At 33.9% G+C, this 21,101-nt stretch overlaps 1 protein-coding gene across 1 annotated transcript in view; it reads right to left on the bottom strand.

The window, feature by feature from the left end:
* Positions 1-21,101, bottom strand: part of DNAH12 (dynein axonemal heavy chain 12) — a 214,828-nt gene that overhangs the window by 62,201 nt on the left and 131,526 nt on the right. The window contains exons 53-60 of the mRNA XM_025984090.2: positions 20,129-20,370; positions 18,927-19,074; positions 18,513-18,658; positions 9,869-10,083; positions 8,441-8,633; positions 6,284-6,476; positions 4,758-4,930; positions 274-414 (exon numbers count right to left, since the gene is read on the bottom strand). Coding sequence (XP_025839875.2) covers positions 274-414; positions 4,758-4,930; positions 6,284-6,476; positions 8,441-8,633; positions 9,869-10,083; positions 18,513-18,658; positions 18,927-19,074; positions 20,129-20,370 — 1,451 coding nt within the window. The remainder of the gene's footprint in view (positions 1-273; positions 415-4,757; positions 4,931-6,283; positions 6,477-8,440; positions 8,634-9,868; positions 10,084-18,512; positions 18,659-18,926; positions 19,075-20,128; positions 20,371-21,101) is intronic.

Genomic DNA, 21,101 nt, shown 5'->3' with positions numbered 1-21,101 from the left:
GAGATCAAGAGTCACATAGTTGGTAGTTACATAGATTTTTGCTTTTGAAGAGTCCATTAAAGTGTATGTGAATATTTGGTGGACTTTTATGTGTAACCCAAATTTTAAAAATCTAATCAACATCAAAACACCAATACTACTGTAGAGAAATGTATAGGTAAGATCATGATTTAAGCAGAGCAAAAACATCCTTTTGTGAGAAGCCATCCTCATCAAATAGTTTTCCCAGCCAAGTTTTTTAAAACAAATAAAGAAAAAAAGCAAGTAACTTACAGAAGAAGATTGGCACATAACAAAAAGGAAAACAGCAGCTTGTCCTTCTCAAATAGTGATCGGCATATATTACAATATAAGTTGTATGTGAAGTGGTCATTTAAGTATCGTAGGCGCTTTTCCAAAATTTTGGATTTGTTACTGAAAGGTTGAAAAACAAGCAAATATGTTGAGTCAAACAAAGCTAACAAAAAATAAGTAACATATGAATTAACATGTAAGTATCCATTGTTAAATATGAAAACACACACACACACACACACACGAGTGCATATAAAACTGGTGAAATCTGGGGGCGCCTGGACAATGAAGTTGGTTAAGCATCCAACTCTTGGTTTTGGCTAAGGTCCTGATCTCAGGTGGTGGGATGGAGCCCCACAGTGTCTCTGTGCTCAGCCATGGAGTCTGCTTGAGTTTCTTTCCCCCTCTCCACCTTCTCAAAGAAATAAATAAAATATTTAAAAAAGAAAAAAAAAAACCTCTGGTGAAATCTGAATAAGCTCTGTGAATTTCCCGGCTTTGATATGGTACTATGGTAACGCAAAATGTTACCACTGGAGAAACCAAGTGAAGAATACATGGAACCTCCCTGTATAGTTTTATGTGTATGAAACTCCTGGTAAATTTATGTAAAGAAACACAGTATAATTCTATAAGAAAATGAAATAGGGTTTACACCATGTCTCTATTTTCAAAATTCTACACTTCTTATTGTATTCCAAAATGACTGAAAACAATCAGTTAATTAAAAGATACCTATACTGAATCCTTATTAGTGTGAGATTTATGTTGGGCAGGGAACTGTAAGAGACAAAGAAATGTTTTTGTTCCAAAGAAACATCAAATCTAGATCAATATGTATATATTTTTTAAAAATATGTGAAAAGTTAGAAAATATATGGACAAAAGGTTACTTCTGGGTATGATTTTAACTGATATTTTCCTTCTTTCATTCATTTTTTTTTATTTTTATTGATTTATGATAGTCACACAGAGAGAGAGATAGAGGCAGAGACATAGGCAGAGGGAGAAGCAGGCTCCATGCACCAGGAGCCCGACGTGGGATTCGATCCTGGGTCTCCAGGATCGCACCCTGGGCCAAAGGCAGGTGCCAAACCGCTGCGCCACCCAGGGATCCCTATTTTCCTTCTTTTAAACATACTTTTATATGTTTAAAATTTTGCAATAATCATGTATTACTTTCTTTTTTTTAGTTCAAAAAATTTTCAGTAATACTTAAACGAATGTAAGATGATACACCCAATCTGGGAAAGTTTGGCAGCAACTTTAAAAAAAACAAACAAGCAAGTACCACATGACCTAGTAATTGCACTTCTGGGCATTTATCCCCAAAATGAAAACTTATGTTCACACAAATACCTGTACATGCATGTTTATAGCAATTTTATTTATAATAGCTAAAAACTGGAAATAACCCAGATGTGCTGCAGTATATCAATATCATGAAATATTTCTTAGCAATTAAAAGGAACAATATACTGACACACACAATGATCTGAATGAATCCCCAGAGAATTAAGAATTGAGATTAAAAAAGACAATCCTGGGCAACCTGGGTGGCTCAGGAGTTTAGCGCCACCTTCAGCCTAGGGTGTGATTCTGGAGACCCAGGATCAAGCCCCATGTCAGGCTCCCTGCATGGAGCCTGCTTCTCCCTCTGCCTCTCTCTCTCTGTTTCTCATGAATAAATAAATATTTTTTAAAAAGCCAATCCTTAAAAGTTATGTGCCATATATGGGGCACCTGGGGGCTCAGTCAGTTAAGGGTCCAACTCTTGATTGCAGCTCAGGTCACGATTCAGGATCAAGCCCACACACAGGACTCTCCAATGACGGAGGAGTCTGCTTAAGATTCTTTCCCTTTATCACCCCCTCCCTGCTCATGCTCACTCACTCTCTCTCTAAACTAAATCGTTTTTAAAGTTATGTGCTATATATGATTGCATTTATATTACATTCTTGAAATGATGAAATTATAGAAATGAAGAATGGATTGGTGGTTGTCAAAGGTTGAGGAGAGGGTAGGGATAGGAAAGAAGTGGGTATGGCTGTAAAAGAGCAGGATGGGAATCGTTATGATGGAAGTGTTCCCTATCTTGACTGTATCAACATTAATATCCTGGTTATGATCTTGTACTATTGTAGAGGTTTTGAAGATGTCACCAGTGGGGAAACTGGGTAAAGAGTATGGGGGATCACTGTATTATTTCTTTTCTTTTCTTAAGATTTTAATTTTTTTTAAGTAATTTCTACATCCAACGTGGAACTCAAACCCACACTCACGAATCAAGAGTTGCATGCTCCATTGAATGAGCCAGCTGGGACCCCCACTATATTATTTCTTATAACTGCATGTGATTCTACATTTATCTCAAAATTAATTTAATTTTATTTTTTTTCAAAATTAATTTAATTTTAAAAAGCAATCTTGGCGCATGGAAAGGGGATGGAAGAATAGGGGATGGTGACACTTCTCTGAGCAGACCATTTTGTATAGTATTAACTTTTGGAATCATATTAATGTGTATGTGCTCAAAAATATAGTAAAATTAAAATCAACAAAGATGAAGGGAAAACTCTAAAATGAAATACAAAAGAACCCTTAAACCAACAACATATGAACCTAACTATATTACACATGAATAACATCATTGTACTGAAGGGAGAAAAAATTAAGTAACTTTTAGATATATATTTTTCATGTATCAAAAAGACTATAATTTTCTGTGTATGCATGTGCATTTAATTCTCTTAAGTATCCCCAAGAATCACTGGATTTGTTGATTACTACCTCATATAGCAAATCTATGTTTAATTTTCCAGAGACTTTAAAAATATTTCCAAAGTGGCAATCCTGTAAAATCCAGGATTTTACAATCCTGCCAGTAGTGTATGAGGGTTCTGATGATTCTACATCCTTGTTGACACTTGATATTGATATTTATGTCAATTCCTCACCTTGAATTTCCTCCATTGTGTGGACTGTATAAATTCAAATTCCAAATCCCAACTGGGAAAGCTTAGGGATTTCAATCACTCAGGAGAGACTGTTCTACCAAGAGCCTATGTATGTACATGCTAGGCTCAAATCATCCTTTTATTCTACTTAACAAACATAGCAGTTACTAAATACCAGACATTGTGATAAACACTTTACAGATATTAAATTTTCATAACAATTCTAAAAGGTAGGTACTATTATTATCTTTATTTTATAGATAAGGAAAATTGAGGCAATTACATACAGAAAGGTTAACTGAGTTGCCTGTATCAACATAGCTAGTATATGGTGGGAGTAAGACTTAATCCTTTACTCCAGTCTGACTCCAAAATCTGTGTATATTCATTAATTGATTAAAGTGAAAATATCTAGCAAATAATTAGAAGTGTAAGACTGAAGCTTTTTAAAAAATATTATTTATTTATGATTTTATTTTTTAAAAGGTTTTATTTATTTAGTTGAGAGAGAGAGAGAGCATGTGAGAGAGCACAAGCAAGGGGAGAGGCAAAGGGAAAGGGAGAGGCAGACTCCTCACCAAACGGAACAGGACATGGAGTCAATCCCAGGATCCTGGGATCATGACCTGAGCTGAAGGCAGAGGCTTAACTGATTGAGACACTCAGGCACTCCTTAAGATTTTTTAAAGTAATCTCTACACCCAATGCGGAGCTCAAACTCACAAACTGAGATCAAGAGTTGCATGCTGTACTGACTGAGCCAGAAAGGCACCCTGGGACTGAAACTTTTTAGTTTTCAAGGGTGGAGAAAGGTACTGGAGTTGCCAGCAAAGATAAGTGCCATATTAAAATATTTAAGAGGTGGGGGAAGGACTAAAACTAATCCTTCTACGCCTACATCTTGAGTAGGGGTGAAACAAAACTTAGAATAAAAAAAGAGACTTTCTCTTTTTCAACTTTTCCATATATTTTTTAAAAGATTTATTTAATTTTTTTTTAGAGAAAGAGAGAGCATGGGCAGGAGGGGCAGAGGAAGAGGCAGAGAGGGAATCTCAAGCAGACTCCCAGCTGAGTGCAGAGCCCCATGCTGGGCTCAACCTCATGACCCTGAAATCACAACCTGAGTCAAAACCAAGAGTCAAATGCCTAATGGACTGTACCACAGAGGTGCCCTTCAACTTTTCCATATTTTTAATGTTCCATAATGAATACATATTACATAATAAGAAACAAAGTTAATGGGGTCCCTGGGTGGCTTAGTCTGTTAAGCATCTGCTTTCAGCTTAGGTCAGGATCCCAGGGTCCTGGGATTGAGCCCTTCATCAGTCTCCCTGCTAGCAGGGGGCCTGCTTTCCCTCTCTCCCTCTGCCCCTGCTCGTGCTCTTTCTCTCTTTCTTGCAAAAAAATAAAATCTTTTTTTTTAAAGAAAAAAGTTATGTATATTTTTATGGAAAGGATGGTGAAAATCCAACTGAGGGAGGATAAATGAAGCTAGAAAATGTTTACCTGTCATGAATAGAGTTGATATAAAGGTTGACAAACCAGGTGAGAGAGTATTGGTACATGGGATCAATGTTAGCCAGGTCTGCAATGCTGAAGAATAATACTGATGAATGTTTAGCAATGGGTCTGTAGCCTTCTCGAGACTCTGCTATTTTGAGTTCTGTCTTTTCTGCAATCTAGAAGAAGAGAAAAATCAGGATTAAGACATAGGAAATGTGTTTTTGGATTATTTATTTTTTATATAATAAAGTTTATATTTAAAAAATAGCCCCCAACTCAATGACATAATTAAAGAGGAAGAGTTTATAAGAAAAGACTTATTATTATGCTAAAAGTTGGAAAGAAAGAAAGGAAAAGGAAGGAAAGAACTAGGAAGGGAGGGAAGAGGAAGATGAGAGGGAGGATAACAAAGAATGAAAAATAGTTTAAGGTTATGTTTCTTGTTTGGGGAATACCAGAGTTGTCAATCTTTGCTTATTCTTTGCCTGAATCTGACATGTGTCTACTATAGTCACTCATCTTTTTTTATTTTAATAGGTCAGATAGAGAATGTGCACATGTGTATGTTTAAGGTATCAATATGTGCATCAGAACCCCGCACAAAGTCTGGCAAAGTAGATATTCAGAAATATTTCCTAGCTGATGGTGTTATACATTAAAAGTAGCTTCTCATATGTTTAACTTTCTGGACATAATAGGGCTGTTAATATTTGACCTGCAAAGAAAAAAATTCTCCAAGATAACAAGTTCTTCAACTGGTAACTCCTTCTGATAGATTGCTATTCTATAGGAAAAAGGTATAAAGCACTTTTCTAAACCACTTCTCCTTTGGACACACTATCCACAGACTGTTGTGTATCATGTTTATACTGAATAATCTCATTTGTAGCTGACTCAATCAGGAGGTAAAGATAGAAATGGACCCAAGATTAGCTAAATCAATTTTTCCCACTAGAGAATTAGAACTTATAAGAGCCTCAAAAACAGCAGTCAAGTGGTACTGGGCACTAGTGCTAATAAAAGGTAATGGAACCAAATTTGGTTTCTCCATGCAAGGACCAGATACAAATGTTTTACAGGAGAAACTAGCCTTCTTATGGAGCAGAGAGGCACAGATGAAGACTACACAATATTACACAAAGAACATAGAAACTTTCCATTATTCTTGAGGCCTGTATATACCTCTGTAATTGGGAAAATGCCCCCTTGTATCTTTTCTTTTCTTTTCTTTCTTTCTTTTTTTTTTTTTTTTGAGTATAGTTGACACACAATGTTACATTAGTTTCAGGTGTGCGACATAGTGATTGGACAAGTTTATACATTATGCTGTGTTCACCACAAGTGTAGACCATCTGTCAGTATAAGACACTATTATATTATCATTGACTATATTCCTTATGCTGCCCTTGTATCTTTCTTATGTGGGCTAATTTGAATAGGCTTCTGCTCCTTGCAAACAAACTTTCTCCCAAATTATACTAGGAGCAAACTGAAAAAGGATCAAAAGATTGCTAGGATTCTCTTTTCACCTGCTGTTTCTTTGTTATCTCATTGGACATCATTTTAGCAGAGTCTAAGACTTTAATTGCACTTTCATCTTCTAAAATGTTCCCTTCTGAAGATGATAGTGTTTCTAAAATTTTCTTCTCTATATCTTTTAGCTGTTTCTTATTAGCTGCAGACTGAAGAATAAGGGCATTTCGTTCCTCTTCTAACTCTGGTCTAAAAAGATAGAGAAACATTTAGTCTAAATCTGGAGTAGTTTATCTAAAATCATATCTGAATATTAGATATCACAATTTTGTAGAGAAATAATTTTGTAGACATGTAACACAAAGATATGTAACACAAACTTTATCCTAAGGAAAAAAGTTATTTCCATACGAATAATTATTTGAGCAAAAAAAAAAAAAAATGATCATCAATTGCATGTATGTAAAATGTGGCAGTAAAATGTACCACAGTAAATCTAAGAATGTGTTAAATTTATCCATATGGCTGAGATGGTTATGTGAGGATAGGAACTGGAGAAGAAACACAATAGTCAACTTTTTATCTACTCCTTGGTTTTGTCATATTCAGTGTTATTTTCATTATGTATGTCTTCCACAGGAACAGAAAAGACGACTTGTCATACAATTGCCCTTTCAAGAAGAAGACAAAACTGGCACTTACAGTCTTCACAAAGACAGTATAAGACTTCAAAATAACGTAATTCATGATGTTTTAGAATGTTAGGACTTGGTTCTATCTTGGATACTATGCAAGTAGGATTCAAACATTAGAAGTAACTAAGGCACTTTATGGATTACATAATTTCACTTATAATTTGATTTCATGAAATAGACTGATAATGTTGTGTGAAGCTCCAAGTGGAATCAAAGATTTCCATCAGGAAACAATTCTTTACTACTAGCCCTATCAAATATCTTAATATATTTTCTCTTTTTTAAAAAAATAACACATGCTAGTAATAGAAAAATATATAAAGAATGAAAAAATAAGTTACCCATGATCTTATCATCCTCAGAGATGATCACTGCTAACATTCTGGCATATTCCCTCCCTAATTTTTTCAATATATATATTTTTTTCAATATATTTTTTCATATATATATGAAAATTTTTTTCAATATATGAATATTCAAATTTCAATATGAAATTTTTTCCAATTTTTTCAATATATGTATATATATATTCATTCATACATTAACTATATTTTTTTACAAAATATTATCCATACCATGCATAATTTTGTATCCTGCTTTTTCATTCTTATCTAAGTATTTCATCAATCATTCTTTTATAGAAGGACAAACATTATATGTTCTCATTCATTTGGGGAATATAAATAATAGTGAAAGGGAATATAAGGGAAGGGAGAAGAAATGTGTGGGAAATATCAGAAAGGGAGACAGAACATAAAGACTCCTAACTCTGGGAAACGAACTAGGGGTGGTGGAAGGGCAGGAGGGCGGGGGGTGGGGGTGAATGGGTGACGGGCACTGAGGGGGGCACTTGATGGGATGAGCACTGTGTGTAATTCTGTATGTTGGTAAATTGAACACCAATAAAAAATAAATTTATTATAAAAAATCATTCTTTTATTATTTCACTGTATTATTCAAATATTTCATTGATATCCTGCATTTAAGTCTTTGAACATATTTCTGATTTTGTCTACAGTATATATTCTTCTGTGTGAACTTTTTTGCCTTAATCAGATACAACTCAGAAGTCATGGTATGTCTCCTGAATCCTACTACTAATACTAAGAGTCAAATATAATATGGTTGGCTTATAACTCACTTGTTCTTAGAGTGGCAATTTTACTTTTTTTTCTTAAGAGAGAGAGGAAGCAAGCATGCATGTGAGTAGGGGGGAGTGGTAGATGGAGAGTGAGAGAGAGAATCTTAAGTAGGCTCCATGCTCAGCATGGAGACTGAAATGGGCCTTGATCTCAAGACGCTGAGATCATGACCTGAGCCAAAATCAAGAGTTGGATTCTTAACCAACTGAGCCATCCAGCCACTCCAAAAATGGTTATTTTAAAGTACTATATACTTAATTTATAATAACAAAATGTAAAATTTGATAAGTTTTTGAAATGATCACACAACAAAAGTATTAATGGCCTACAAATATTCCTCTCTAAACCATCTGGAAGCATATAAGAAAATACATACCTCTCCTTTGCAACAACAATACCTAGTAACTGATCTTCAAGTCCTTCTGGAGTTATCATGAAATTTAGCAAAGATACCTTTGTAGCCAGTTCTGGCATAAAGTGTGGATTTCTCAGTTTTGTAGTGATATAAAACTTGAAATCAAAGGAATACTCAATAGTGACCTCACCAAGTCTGATGCAATCAATGCCACCTATATTTCAGAAAGCAAATGCATGATAAGTAGGCCAGAGTTGTATAGCCCCTCCTTCTATATTAAGGCTGTTCCTAGGCTACAAATAAAGGGTCCTAAAGTAATTTAAAATAGAATAGAGATATGACGAAGTCACAGACATAGAGGCAAGAAAGCAATTACACAGCAGGGTTCATTCATTCTGGGGTGGCATAAGACATTTTCTCTGGTTGTCAGGGAGCCTTCTAAATCAAGATTCCTTTTGATCTTATCTCCTCCATCAATTTTCAATCATGATTCCAAGATTATTTTTATATGAATTAAGCTCTTCAAAGTACTAAAGTTTATGAAAGAGTCCAAACATCCATCAACTGATGAATGGATTAAGATGTGGTATATATATATATAATTATATTATATATATATATAATGGAATATTACTCAGCCATCAAAAAGAATGAAATCTTACCATTGCAATGATACGGATGGAGCTATAGTATATTATGCTAAGCAAAATATGTCAGAGAAAGATAAATACCATATACTTTCACTCATATGTGGAATTTAAGAAACAGAACAGATGAACATAGGGAAAGGGGGGAAAAAAGAGAAAGAGGCAAACCATAAGAGACTCTTAACTATAGAGAACAAACTGAGGATTGCTGGAAGAAATGTGCGCTGAGGATGGGCAAAATGAGTGATGGGTATTAAGGACGGCCCTGTGATGAGCATTGGGTGTTATATATGAGTGACGAATCACTAAATTCTACTCCTGAAACCAATATTATACTATATGTTAACTAACTAGAATTTAAACAAAAACTAAGAGCCAAGAAAATATAAAGAAAGTATTAGAGTTTGGCAGAGATAAAATTTTTGAAGTAGAGAGATGTAAGGTGAGTACTGTTTAACTTAAAGTCAAGTTTAGTCCACATTAACCATTACTATTCATAATAATGGGCTGTGTGAGCTCCATGGTCACAAGACAAAGGGATTTCAAACTGGCTTTAACTTCTTTATGTTCTCACTGAAGAGCAGTCTAGATAACAGAGGTTAACATAATGAACAGAGGGCAAGATATTTATTTTAGATTATCCAACCAAAATTCATTTCGTTCTAAATTCCTTTCACACATAACGATGACACAGAAGTTCTGAGTTATTAACATTATCCTTGAATTTATGTAGTGGTTTTTTTGCCTCAAAGATCATTGAACCATCTTTCAGTTCTACCAACTAATATAAATTAACTTCTACCTTGCTTGAAAGTTTGTCTAAGTAGTAAAGGCTCCAAAGATGGGTCCAGTTCTTCGCCAACATTTTCTAATAGAAGTGGAGTTCCAAACTGAATACAATTTTCCAATGTTCTCATATAGTCTGAATCAGATAGCTTAATAACACTAAGCTGATTTTCTTTTTCAGAGTTTTTGATCCACTTATTAGCTTGACCCTGAGGGTCAATCATTAAAGGCCTAGAATATAATAAGAAACATTGTGAAGGAAACAAATAGATGTTGATATTTCTTTAAAATTATGTATTTTAAATAACAAACATCACCATCAATCTGTACAAATGCAAAGTGTTTCACATAGAAATCAGTATTAATCTTTATAAGAAAGAAGAGATTTACTTTTAAATGAGTTTTATTGTCATTTGTTTTTGAAATGAGGAAATTCAGTCTCTGGGAGTACTTTGTTCAAATTTCCAAAACTAGTTCAATGTCGCAAGGAGAATCTTGTGAATCTGTAAGCTGTGTTCTTTCCAATATAATGCATGGTCTTCGTGGTAGTCTTAATAAATGACATCTATTAACATAATATAAAAATAAACCTATTTATTTGATAAAAATTTAAAATAAGAGATCCACTAGCCTATAGTGGATTTCCTCAAGTTATGAGAAACTAAGTTTCCAAATTTTATCTGGTATATATTTGAGATCTATTTGGTAAATTTTTCTATGTAATTATGGTAAGGGCTTTGGGTTCAAGAACAAATAATTCATGGTTTCAGATATTTAAAATCTGACATGCTTTCCTCTTCCTCAGTTATAGTACTGACTGTCTTAGGTTCCTTTTATATTCAGTACAGTGCATTAAATCATCTTTATAAAGAGTTACTCCAGAAAGGAGACTTTTTGTCTCAAGTTGTTTGACTTTCTCAGACATTGTCTTTCTGTTTCAACTTCTAGGGATAAAATCCTCTTTTCCTTTGCCTACAAAAAAAAATCTTTTTAATCAATTATTATCAGATAATGCTTTTTAAAATTTTTTCTTTCCTTTCTAAAAGACAAATAATCAGTATTTTTCACAGAGCCAGAAAAAAAATCCTAAAATTTGTATGAAACCACAAAAGACCCCAAATAGCCAAAGCAATCTTAAAAAAGAAAAGCAAAGCTGGAGGAGGCATCACAGTTCTGGACTTCAAGTTATACTATAGCTGTAGTGATGAAGACAGTATGGCACTGGCACAAAAAGAGACACATGTATCAATGGGACAGAATAGAAAATCCACAAATGAATCCACAGCTATATGGCCAACTAATTTTTGACAAAGCAGGAAAGAATGGAAAATAGACAATCTCTTCAATAAACGGTGTTAGGAAAACTAGACAGCAACATGCAAAAGAATGAAACTTGACCACTTTCTTATATAATAAACAAAAATAAATTAAAAATGGAGGGAAGAGCTAAATGTGATACAGGTAACTATCAAAATCCTAGAGAAGAACATAGACAGTAACCTCTTTGACATTGGCTGTCACAACTTCTTACTAGATATGTCTCCTGAGGCAAGGGAAACAAAAACAAAAATAAACTATTGGGACTTTATCAAGATAAAAAGCTTCTGCACAGTGAAGGAAATAATCAACAAAACTAAAAGGCAACCTTCAGAATAGAAGATATTTGCAAATGACATATCAGATAAAGGGCTAGTATCCAAAATATATTAATATTACTCAGCCATTAGAAATGACAAATACCCACCACTTGCTTCAACGTGGATGGAACTGGAGGGTATTATGCTGAGTGAAGTAAGTCAATTGGAGAAGGACAAACATTATATGTTCTCATTCATTTGGGGAATATAAATAATAGTGAAAGGGAATATAAGGGAAGGGAGAAGAAATGTGTGGGAAATATCAGAAAGGGAGACAGAACATAAAGACTCCTAACTCTGGGAAACGAACTAGGGGTGGTGGAAGGGCAGGAGGGCAGGGGGTGGGGGTGAATGGGTGACGGGCACTGAGGGGGGCACTTGATGGGATGAGCACTGTGTGTAATTCTGTATGTTGGTAAATTGAACACCAATAAAAAATAAATTTATTATATAAAAAAAGAACTTATAAAACTAAAAAAAAAGAACTTATAAAACCCAATGCCCCCAAACCAAATAATCTAGTTTAAAAATGGGCAGAAGACACACAAATGGCTAACAGACACATGAAAAGATGCTCAACATCACTCATCATTAGGGAAATACAAATCAAAATGATAAGATACCACCTCACGTCAGTCAGAATGGCTAAAATTAACAACACAGGAAACAATAGTTGTTGGCAAGGATATGGAGAAAGGGGAACCCTCTTAACTGTTGGTGGGAATGCCAAGTTGTGCAGCCATTGTGGAAAACAGAATGGAAATTCCTCAAAAAGTTAAAAATAGAACTACCATATGATCCAGCAATTACACTACCAGGTATTTACCCAAAGGATACAAAAATACTGATTTGAAGGGATACATGCACCCCAATGTTTATAGCAGCATTATAAAAATTGCCAAATTATGGAAAGAGCCCAAATGCCCATCATCTAATGAATGGATAAAGATGTCATGTATGTACACACACACATACTGAAATATTATTCAGCCATAAAAAAAGATGAAACCTTGCCATTTGTAATAATGTGGATGGAGCCAGAGAGTATTATGCTAAGTGAAATAAGTCAGAGAAAGACAAATACCATATGATTTCACTCCCATGTGGAATTTAAGAAACAAAATAGATGAACATGGGGCTGGGAGTGGGGAGAGGCAAACCAGGAAACAGACTGTTAACTATAGAGAACTATAGAAAACAAATGAAGGTTACTAGAGAGAAGGTGGGTAGGAGAATGCGTTAAATATGTGATGGGAATTAAGGAGGGAAATTGCTGTGATGAGCACTGGAGAATGTGCTCACTCTTAGATGAATCACTAAATTCTACACCTGAAACTAGTATTACATTGTATGCTACCTAACTAGAATTTAAATAAAAATTTTAAAAGGAAAAAAAAAGACAAAACAATCTAATTAGTAGCTAACTAGCTGTTTTCTTTCCCAGCTCAAACTGTGCCAAAATCCTATTAAAATAAAAAAAGGTCCAGATACTAGTTAAAATTTACTTTTGCTATCATAGCAAACAGTGAAAAAGTATTCTGGAAATGAGAAAGTTATTCAGCATATGACTGCTTAAAAATTGACTAGATGCTTTTAATACCTTTCAAGGCCTTGTTTAAAGGGACTAGTTTCATCCTTATATATCCTTATTATTGGAAAAATATAGTATTGCTTATTCCCTTACAAAAAAGTAACAATTTTTGTAAATTAACATTTAATGCTAATCAATGTTCTTAGTAATGCATAAATGTTCTTGGTAATACAATGTTTAGAGATTGTTGTTTATTCTAAAAGATATCCAAAATTCCTACTTAATATACTCTTATGTGAATATTAAATATATAATTGGAAAATTGAGTTGTATCTAGAGAGATGAGGCTCACCATAGCATCTGTACTTCAAGCAAACCTTACTAGTATGACAGTGGTATGCTAGCCTACATTTGAGATCCTTGGGAAATCTGAATTAAAAGCATTATCCATCTATGCTTCTGACAGAGAAAGTAATCTGGGGGGAAATTTTGCTGTTAAGTGGCCAGATGACACGTTAATAAAGCAGCAAAGTAATTTCTTTGTGGTTAAAATGTAAACAAAGTCCGATTTTGAGATATAGACACATTAAAATGAGGAATCTGAAGATAATTATTTTTAAAGACTAACATTTATTGAGGACTTATTGTATATTGGGCACTTTCTCACATTTCTATGAGGTAGGAGTAATTATCATCCCCACTTACAGGTGGGGCACCTGAAGCATTGAGAGGTCAAGTAAGTTACCAAAATCTCAAGACAGAAAGTAATAGGGGAAAATTTGAATTCAAATATACTGACGCTAGAGTCTGCACTGCTTTGATTACCATACAATATTATAAACAGACAAACTCTAGATATCATGAATAAGCACAGTAATAATTGGTTATAAACTGCTGAAAACAAAAGATAAAAATTTGAAAATTGTCAGCAGAAAAAAAGACACATTACATAAAGAGGAACTAAAATGAGACTTAGAGCAGACTTTCATCATGCAAGCCAGAAGCAATGGAATGACATCCTTAAAGGAAAAAAAAATACCTGAAAACCTGTCACTTCAGAATTCTAAACCCAGCAAAAAATAGCTTTCAAAATGAAGATGAAAGAGAGAAAAAATGCTGAGTGAATTGTCAACAGACCTACATAAGGAACTGCCAAAAATATTCTTTAGAAAAAATAAGAAATAAAAAAAATATTCAGGCAGAAGAAATATAAAATCAGACAGAAACACAAAGAAATGAAGAGGTCCAAAAATAGGAGGAAAAAAACGAAGGAAATATAAAAGACTTTTTTCCTTATATTTAATCATTCTAACAGATAAATTATTGTCTAAAGCAAAAAGAGTAACAATGTATTGTGAGATTTATGACATATGATAAAGTAAAATATGCAACAACACCACAATAGAAAAGATACTGGAATTATACTGTTGAAAGATTCCTATGCTATATGTGTAGTAGTATATTATTTGAAAGTATTCAGTGTTAAATTGAAGAGGTATATTGTAAGCTCTAGAGCAAAGACTAAAAATAAGGAGTATATAACAAATAAGCCAATGAAATAATAAAAAAATTTCAATGACTCCAAAGCCAGGTGGGGAACAAAAGATAAAAGGAATAAAGAACAAATGCCCAGCAATTGCACTGCTGGGGATTTACCCCAAAGATACAGATGCAATGAAACGCTGGGACATCTGCACCCCGATGTTTCTAGCAGCAAGGTCCACAATAGCCAAACTGTGGAAGGAGCCTCGGTGTCCATCGAAAGATGAATGGATAAAGAAGATGTGGTTTATGTATACAATGGAATATTACTCAGCAATTAGAAACGACAAATACCCACCACTTGCTTCAATGTGGATGGAACTGGAGGGTATTATGCTGAGTGAGATGAGTCAATCGGAGAAGGACAAACATTATATGTTCTCATTCATTTGGGGAATATAAATAATAGTGAAAGGGAATAGAAGGTAAGGGAGAAGAAATGGGTAGGAAATATCAGAAAGGGAGACAGAACATGAAGACTCCTAACTCTGGGAAATGAACTAGGGGTGGTGGAAGGGGAGGAGGGCAGGGGTGGGGGTGACTGGGTGACGGGCACTGAGGGGGGCACTTGACGGGATGAGCATGGGTGTTATTCTGTATGTTGGCCAATTGAACACCAATAAAAAATAAATTTATTATTTAAAAAAAAAGAACAAATGAGACAAAAAACAACTAGCAATACAGCAGATTTAAATCTAAATGTATCGGGCAGCCTGGGTGGCTCAGCGGTTTAGTGCCACCTTCGGTCCAGGGCATGATCCTGGAGACCTGGGATCGAGTCCCACATCCGGCTCCCTGCGTGGAGCCTGCTTCTCCCTCTGCCTGTGTCTCTGCCTCTCTCTGTGTGTGTCTCTCATGAATAAATAAATAAAATCTAATAAGTAAAAATTTTTAAAAATCTAAATGTATCAATAATTAAGTATAAATGATCTAAACACTCTGATTACGAGTGAAGAGAATTATGTCATTTATATGTTAACTGAAAAACAAAAACCAAAAAAAGTTATGTCATTCCCTCTCTCCATTTAAAATCCTCAAATGGTTGGAAATGTTCTGTATCTTAATTGTGGCAGAGATCATAGGATCATAGCCTTAGTCAAAATTCATAAAATAGTACACCTAAAATTTATAGATTTTTATTGTATATAAATCATATCTCAATAAACCTGACTTAAAAATTTCTTTAAATGAGAAAAACAAAGTCATCTTCAGACCAATTCACAAGTCTTCACTAAAAGAAACACTAAAGGGTTGGCAAATTGATTTGAATTTAAATTAAAATAAATAATCTTAAAAAAAGACTAAAGGAAAAAAAAAGACTAAAGGGACTAAAGTAATACTATGAATTCATGAGGAAAGGATGAATACCTCAATAAATAGTGACACAGTGCTGGAGTACATGGCTAGCATTATAAAAAAAAATAAAGTAAAATTAGATCCTTGCTTTTTATCATGTCCAAAGATACACACACACACACACACACACACACACACACACACACACACAAAGCAAGCACCAGAGTCCTAATTGTAAAAAGTGCAATGTTTTCCCAGCTTATGACTCTTTCTGAGAACTACACTAATGACCTCCAACACCCATGTTTGTTACTATAATGGCTTGGTTCCAAGCCATAGGTGACTAAACCTAAGGTGGATATTTCTCCCGAGCTAAGCCAATTTTGACTTGATGGTTCTCGTTAATCTATATTTTTCAACTGATGTATTTTGTGAACTTAGAAACTGAGGCTTGCATAGTGAACAGCCATATGCATAGAGGAACAGAGAGAGATCACATCATTAGAGATAGACTAATGAAGCAGCTGTGAAGAGAATAACACAGAAGATTGTTCCTACACCCTGAGAGACAGACAGACCAATTTTCACCTTCCAGTGGCCTGGTGGCCCAAACTTTCTCTGAGATACACTTAAGATAGAGTAACCAGAAGAGTGAACGCTAGCTACATTACTGGGTTTTACTGTCAGGAGTTACAGAAAGAAGACTAAGCGTCTTACGACAACTTATATTGGTGTCAACAAAGATGACAGTCATAGATGACTAGATTGGGCTCAAGTGGCAAGAAGTGAAGTCTGAGCTACAAGGATGGAGATTAATCCTTTAAAGTCACCTAGTTCATAGCCTGTTGACCAGCTGGTCCACAAATAACAGGTAGAAAGGGTAACTCCATTGGAATATTACTTTATTAGAAGAGTCAGCTTTCTGCCAGAAGATGACAGATTGTTTTCCTCAATTTACATACAACCCTAAAACCTCTGGTTTCCTCCATTTTTAATTAAGATATAGATATACCAACAGCGTTTTCTGAACTGCAATTTAAAAAATCTGAGTGGCCACCAATGCATTGAAAAGAGTTTTAAACAGAATTAGAAAAACTTGGGGTATAGTATTCTGTTAAGTACAACTTTCCCTGCTCTATCAGAGAACATATTTTTTTGAATAGCTAAACATACTTAGATTTTGACAAACTTACTAATTATCTAGAAGTTTCAAACTAAGGATGTTCACATTCAAGCAAAATTTGAGCAGTTAAACATTCAAAATATGACCATATACATCCTTATTTTATTAAAACAATACTTTCAACATAAAGGAAACTTAGATGTCTTAAAGTATCTAGTGATGCTTCCAAAGAATATAAGTGAACAATAACTCAGACTTTCAGAATGTAAGATTTCTTTATATGTATCTGATATTCCACAGGATGACTAAAATATCCATTACAGTTTTAAAGGCAGTGAATGTGATATCCTATTCCACATACTTCACATAGTAATTAAAAACAAAGATTTGGAAGTAAAATTGCCTGGGTTAAAATTGTGACTCCACCATCTATTAGATCAGTTATCTACTAAATTTCAGATCATTAAATCACTTGGCCTCAATTTCCTCATCTGTAAAATGGAATAATAATAATGTCTAACTCATAGGAATTTTTGAGAATATAGGGCACTTACAACAGTATCTCAGGAATTTATAAGCTCAACATTATTTATCATAGTATGTTTGAGATATAGTCCCATGGAAAGACTTAATATTAAATGACAACATGGATAAATAATCATTTATAGGAAATGATTTCTCAGAAAAGAATAATTGTCAGGTTTTTCAAAGCGATATAAATAAAAAGATAATAAACCATCTGAAAAATTCAGTTATGCTATCAATGATAGCAATTAAAAGATATCCATGAAATTGCATAAAATATCAAGTTATAGTTTCTTAAAAACAGGTAGAAATACCTAGTTAAGATGTGTACAGTGTATAGCCAAAACTGGAAACAGCCCAGATGTCCATCAATAGGAGAATGGATGGTGATATAGTTATACAATGGAATATTACTTAGTAACAAAAAAATAGGAATGCTGTGCTTTGTGGAAGAAGCCTTACACAAAAGAGTATATACAATATTATTCTGTTTATGTGAAATTCTAGAATAGGCAAAACAAACCTGTGGTGGAAAATAAAGTAATAATTTCCCACGTTGGAGTAAGAATGAGGATTTACTGGGAAGAGACATAAGAAAACTCCCTGGATGTTAGCATATTCTGTATCTGTATCAAGTGTACACTTTTTTTGGAACTCATGAATGGTATACTTAACTCTTGTATATTTCATTATACATAAATTTTATCTCAAAAGAAAAAAACCAATCAAACAAAAACAACTTAAGTTAATAATATGCATGCTGAAGCATTTGGGGGAAAAGTATAACCATATTTGCAACTTATGTTGAAGTGTATACAAAGGATGAGTTGACAGATGGATAGAGGGATGGATAAGTATGTGATAAAGCAGCAAGAATAATAAAATGTTAATGGTAGAATCTAGGAGGTAGTAGGTATGTGGGTTCTTACTCTAAAGCCCTGTCAACTTTTCTCTACATTTAAATACTTTCAGATAAAATAAGTGAAAAATACTTTATGTTCCTTACCAACGCCTGGAGTTATTAACAATCACTCCATTATCTATGGAGAAAGTATCTGTTGGCAATCCAGCAATATTCCAAGCTCTAATTTTTACTGGATCACCCAGTGTCTTACTCAATGAGAATTCCTCTGAACATGGAATTCTTTTCTCCTGTAAGAAATAAAAATATCTAATGTTTTATTTCATCTTGGTGGATGAAATATTCTTTAAATTATTGATTTGTCATTAGATATTATTTAATAACCAAAAAAACACACTGAATTGAAAGTTGGACTATAAAAGTATTTTACTGATCAAACAAGACCCTACACTTTCAGCTATTTCTTCTCTTTCTCCTTATTACCATCTTTGCCTGCACAATACCCCAACACATACTCTGAATATACAAAAGGAAACTTATGAAACATAAAACCATTACCTTACACAACATGCTCCAATCTTCTGTACATGTTTGTCGAAAGCCAGAAGTGAAAGCACCAAGATAGGCTATTACTCCTGCTGATACTAAAACATCACCAGTCAAATTTTCATATATTATCTGAAGGTCATCTGCAGCCTGAGACCACCTATGAGATCAACCAAAGGCAAAATTGTCTCACCATAGAGAATGATGGAAGACAGTAATAGACTACTTACTAGTAAGGGACTACTAGTCCAAATTCTTTTTTTTTTTTACTAGTCCAAATTCTATAACAAAATGCCATGAAATGTTGGATTATTATCTATAAAATGAGGAGGTTGGGTGCCTTCTAGGGCTGACATGCTATAATATGTATCTATGCTATATGAATGACAATCCACATTTCATTATTAGATTATTAGGCATTTCTTACAGGACCTGACCCTTTAAAATAAGGAAGAACAAAAACAAAAACATGCCAGCATTTCGTCTAATAAACTTTCTCCAGGATGATTTGGCCTTGTGGTGCTGCTATTTGTTTCAGTATTTATTGTTAGTCTGTAAAACATAAACATTTGCAATTCATTATCAAAAATTATATTTAAGTTGTACAAAAGCTGGCATACTAATGTTAATAAGGTTGGTATTTTTTCCATTTCATGAAGTCTTTACAATAAAAAAGTGCATTTCAAAACTACCTAATTTGCACTACAAAGTACTGTCAAAGGTCTATTACCTTATCATACTGCTCACTCAACACATATAATAACTAAATGAGATAGCTGGCTGGTCAGTACAAATAAACAGATTAGAATAAAGCTAACTGTTTTAGTTAGATCAGTCCAGTTATATCTTCTTTGAAATAAATTTTAAGAAAGTGAGCCATATATCCACTGCTCCTCCCCCCACACTTTATTATGAAAAATTTTGAACACACACAAAATTGGAAAGAATTATAAAACGATCACCTACATACTCACCACTTAGATTAAGAATTATCATTTGCCTTATTTGCTAATTTTTTTAAAAATGGAAACAAGTGGCAAGTATCATCCTTGATATTGATATTCTGTTTGGAAAAGCCTGGCCAGGTAACTTGTTGAATGCCTCACATTCTAAACCAGACATTTAAAAATCACTAATCAGAATAAACACCCAAAGAAAGTAACATATTCAAGCCTGACTTTCTTAAATGTTGTTAAAATAAGTAGAAATCTGACCTCGATTTTTCTCCACCCAGTCCTCCAATTAGTTTTGAGGCTCTTTCAAGTTTCTTAGCACAGAGTTCCACCTGGTCTTCTAAACGCGCCTTTTCCTCAGTCTTCTCATTAAACGTTCTTTGTAAATTTTCCAAATGATATTCTACGTCTGCCAGTTCTGCTCTCTTCTGATTCAAAAGCTCCATTATCTCAGCTAGGGACTTCTGAGCTTCTGTTAAGCGGGCTTTCTTGGGTGCCACTACCTATTTGGGAACAATATATGCAGGTGCTATGTAAAACAGACACCTACAATAATCCTCTATATATATGATGGGTGAAAAGTGATTAATTACTATTATAAATACATTTGTTACTTATAAGAATAAATTATACAAAATAAACACTTTTCCTTAAATCTCACACATATTTTTCCCTAAATAAAGAAAAATATATTTATATGTCATATAGAATATGTAAAACATTCTGGACAGCAAATGGTCATCTATAAAATAGATGAATTATTCCAGACTAACAAAATGTTAGAATATATAGTGGAAATAACACATATATAGCAAAATGTCTGAAAATAATGAGAAGTTGCCATTCAACTGTTACCAAAAAAAAAAAAAACAAAACAAAAAAACAAGGAATACTATGTAGCAGAAATTATAAATGTTTCAAATACACAAATATGCTTCTGTTTGTGTGTGTATGGCTTTTTCAAATCTGTGGTTTTCTTCCCAGTGGGCTGAGGCAATACATTTACCTTGGGGGCATTAAGACTATGATAACAAAGTACAAGGAGAAAGAAAGCCTGATGTTCAGTTTCACTATGAAAACTGAATTTTCCTCAAGAAATTTTGAAAAGACACACTTTGTTGAGAGAAAGGAGATTTTCTAAAGTTCTTATATCATTATGTTGATTAATATATCAAGAATGGGGTTTGTGACCAAACTTGATCAAGGAGTGTATTTTAAGTCATTGGTAGAAAGA

The sequence above is a fragment of the Vulpes vulpes genome, chromosome 9 (assembly GCF_048418805.1).
Source record: "Vulpes vulpes isolate BD-2025 chromosome 9, VulVul3, whole genome shotgun sequence".
NCBI classification, from domain to species: domain Eukaryota; kingdom Metazoa; phylum Chordata; class Mammalia; order Carnivora; family Canidae; genus Vulpes; species Vulpes vulpes.
The sequence above is the reverse complement of the archived record's forward strand: the minus strand, read 5'-3'. Positions and strand labels throughout refer to the sequence as shown.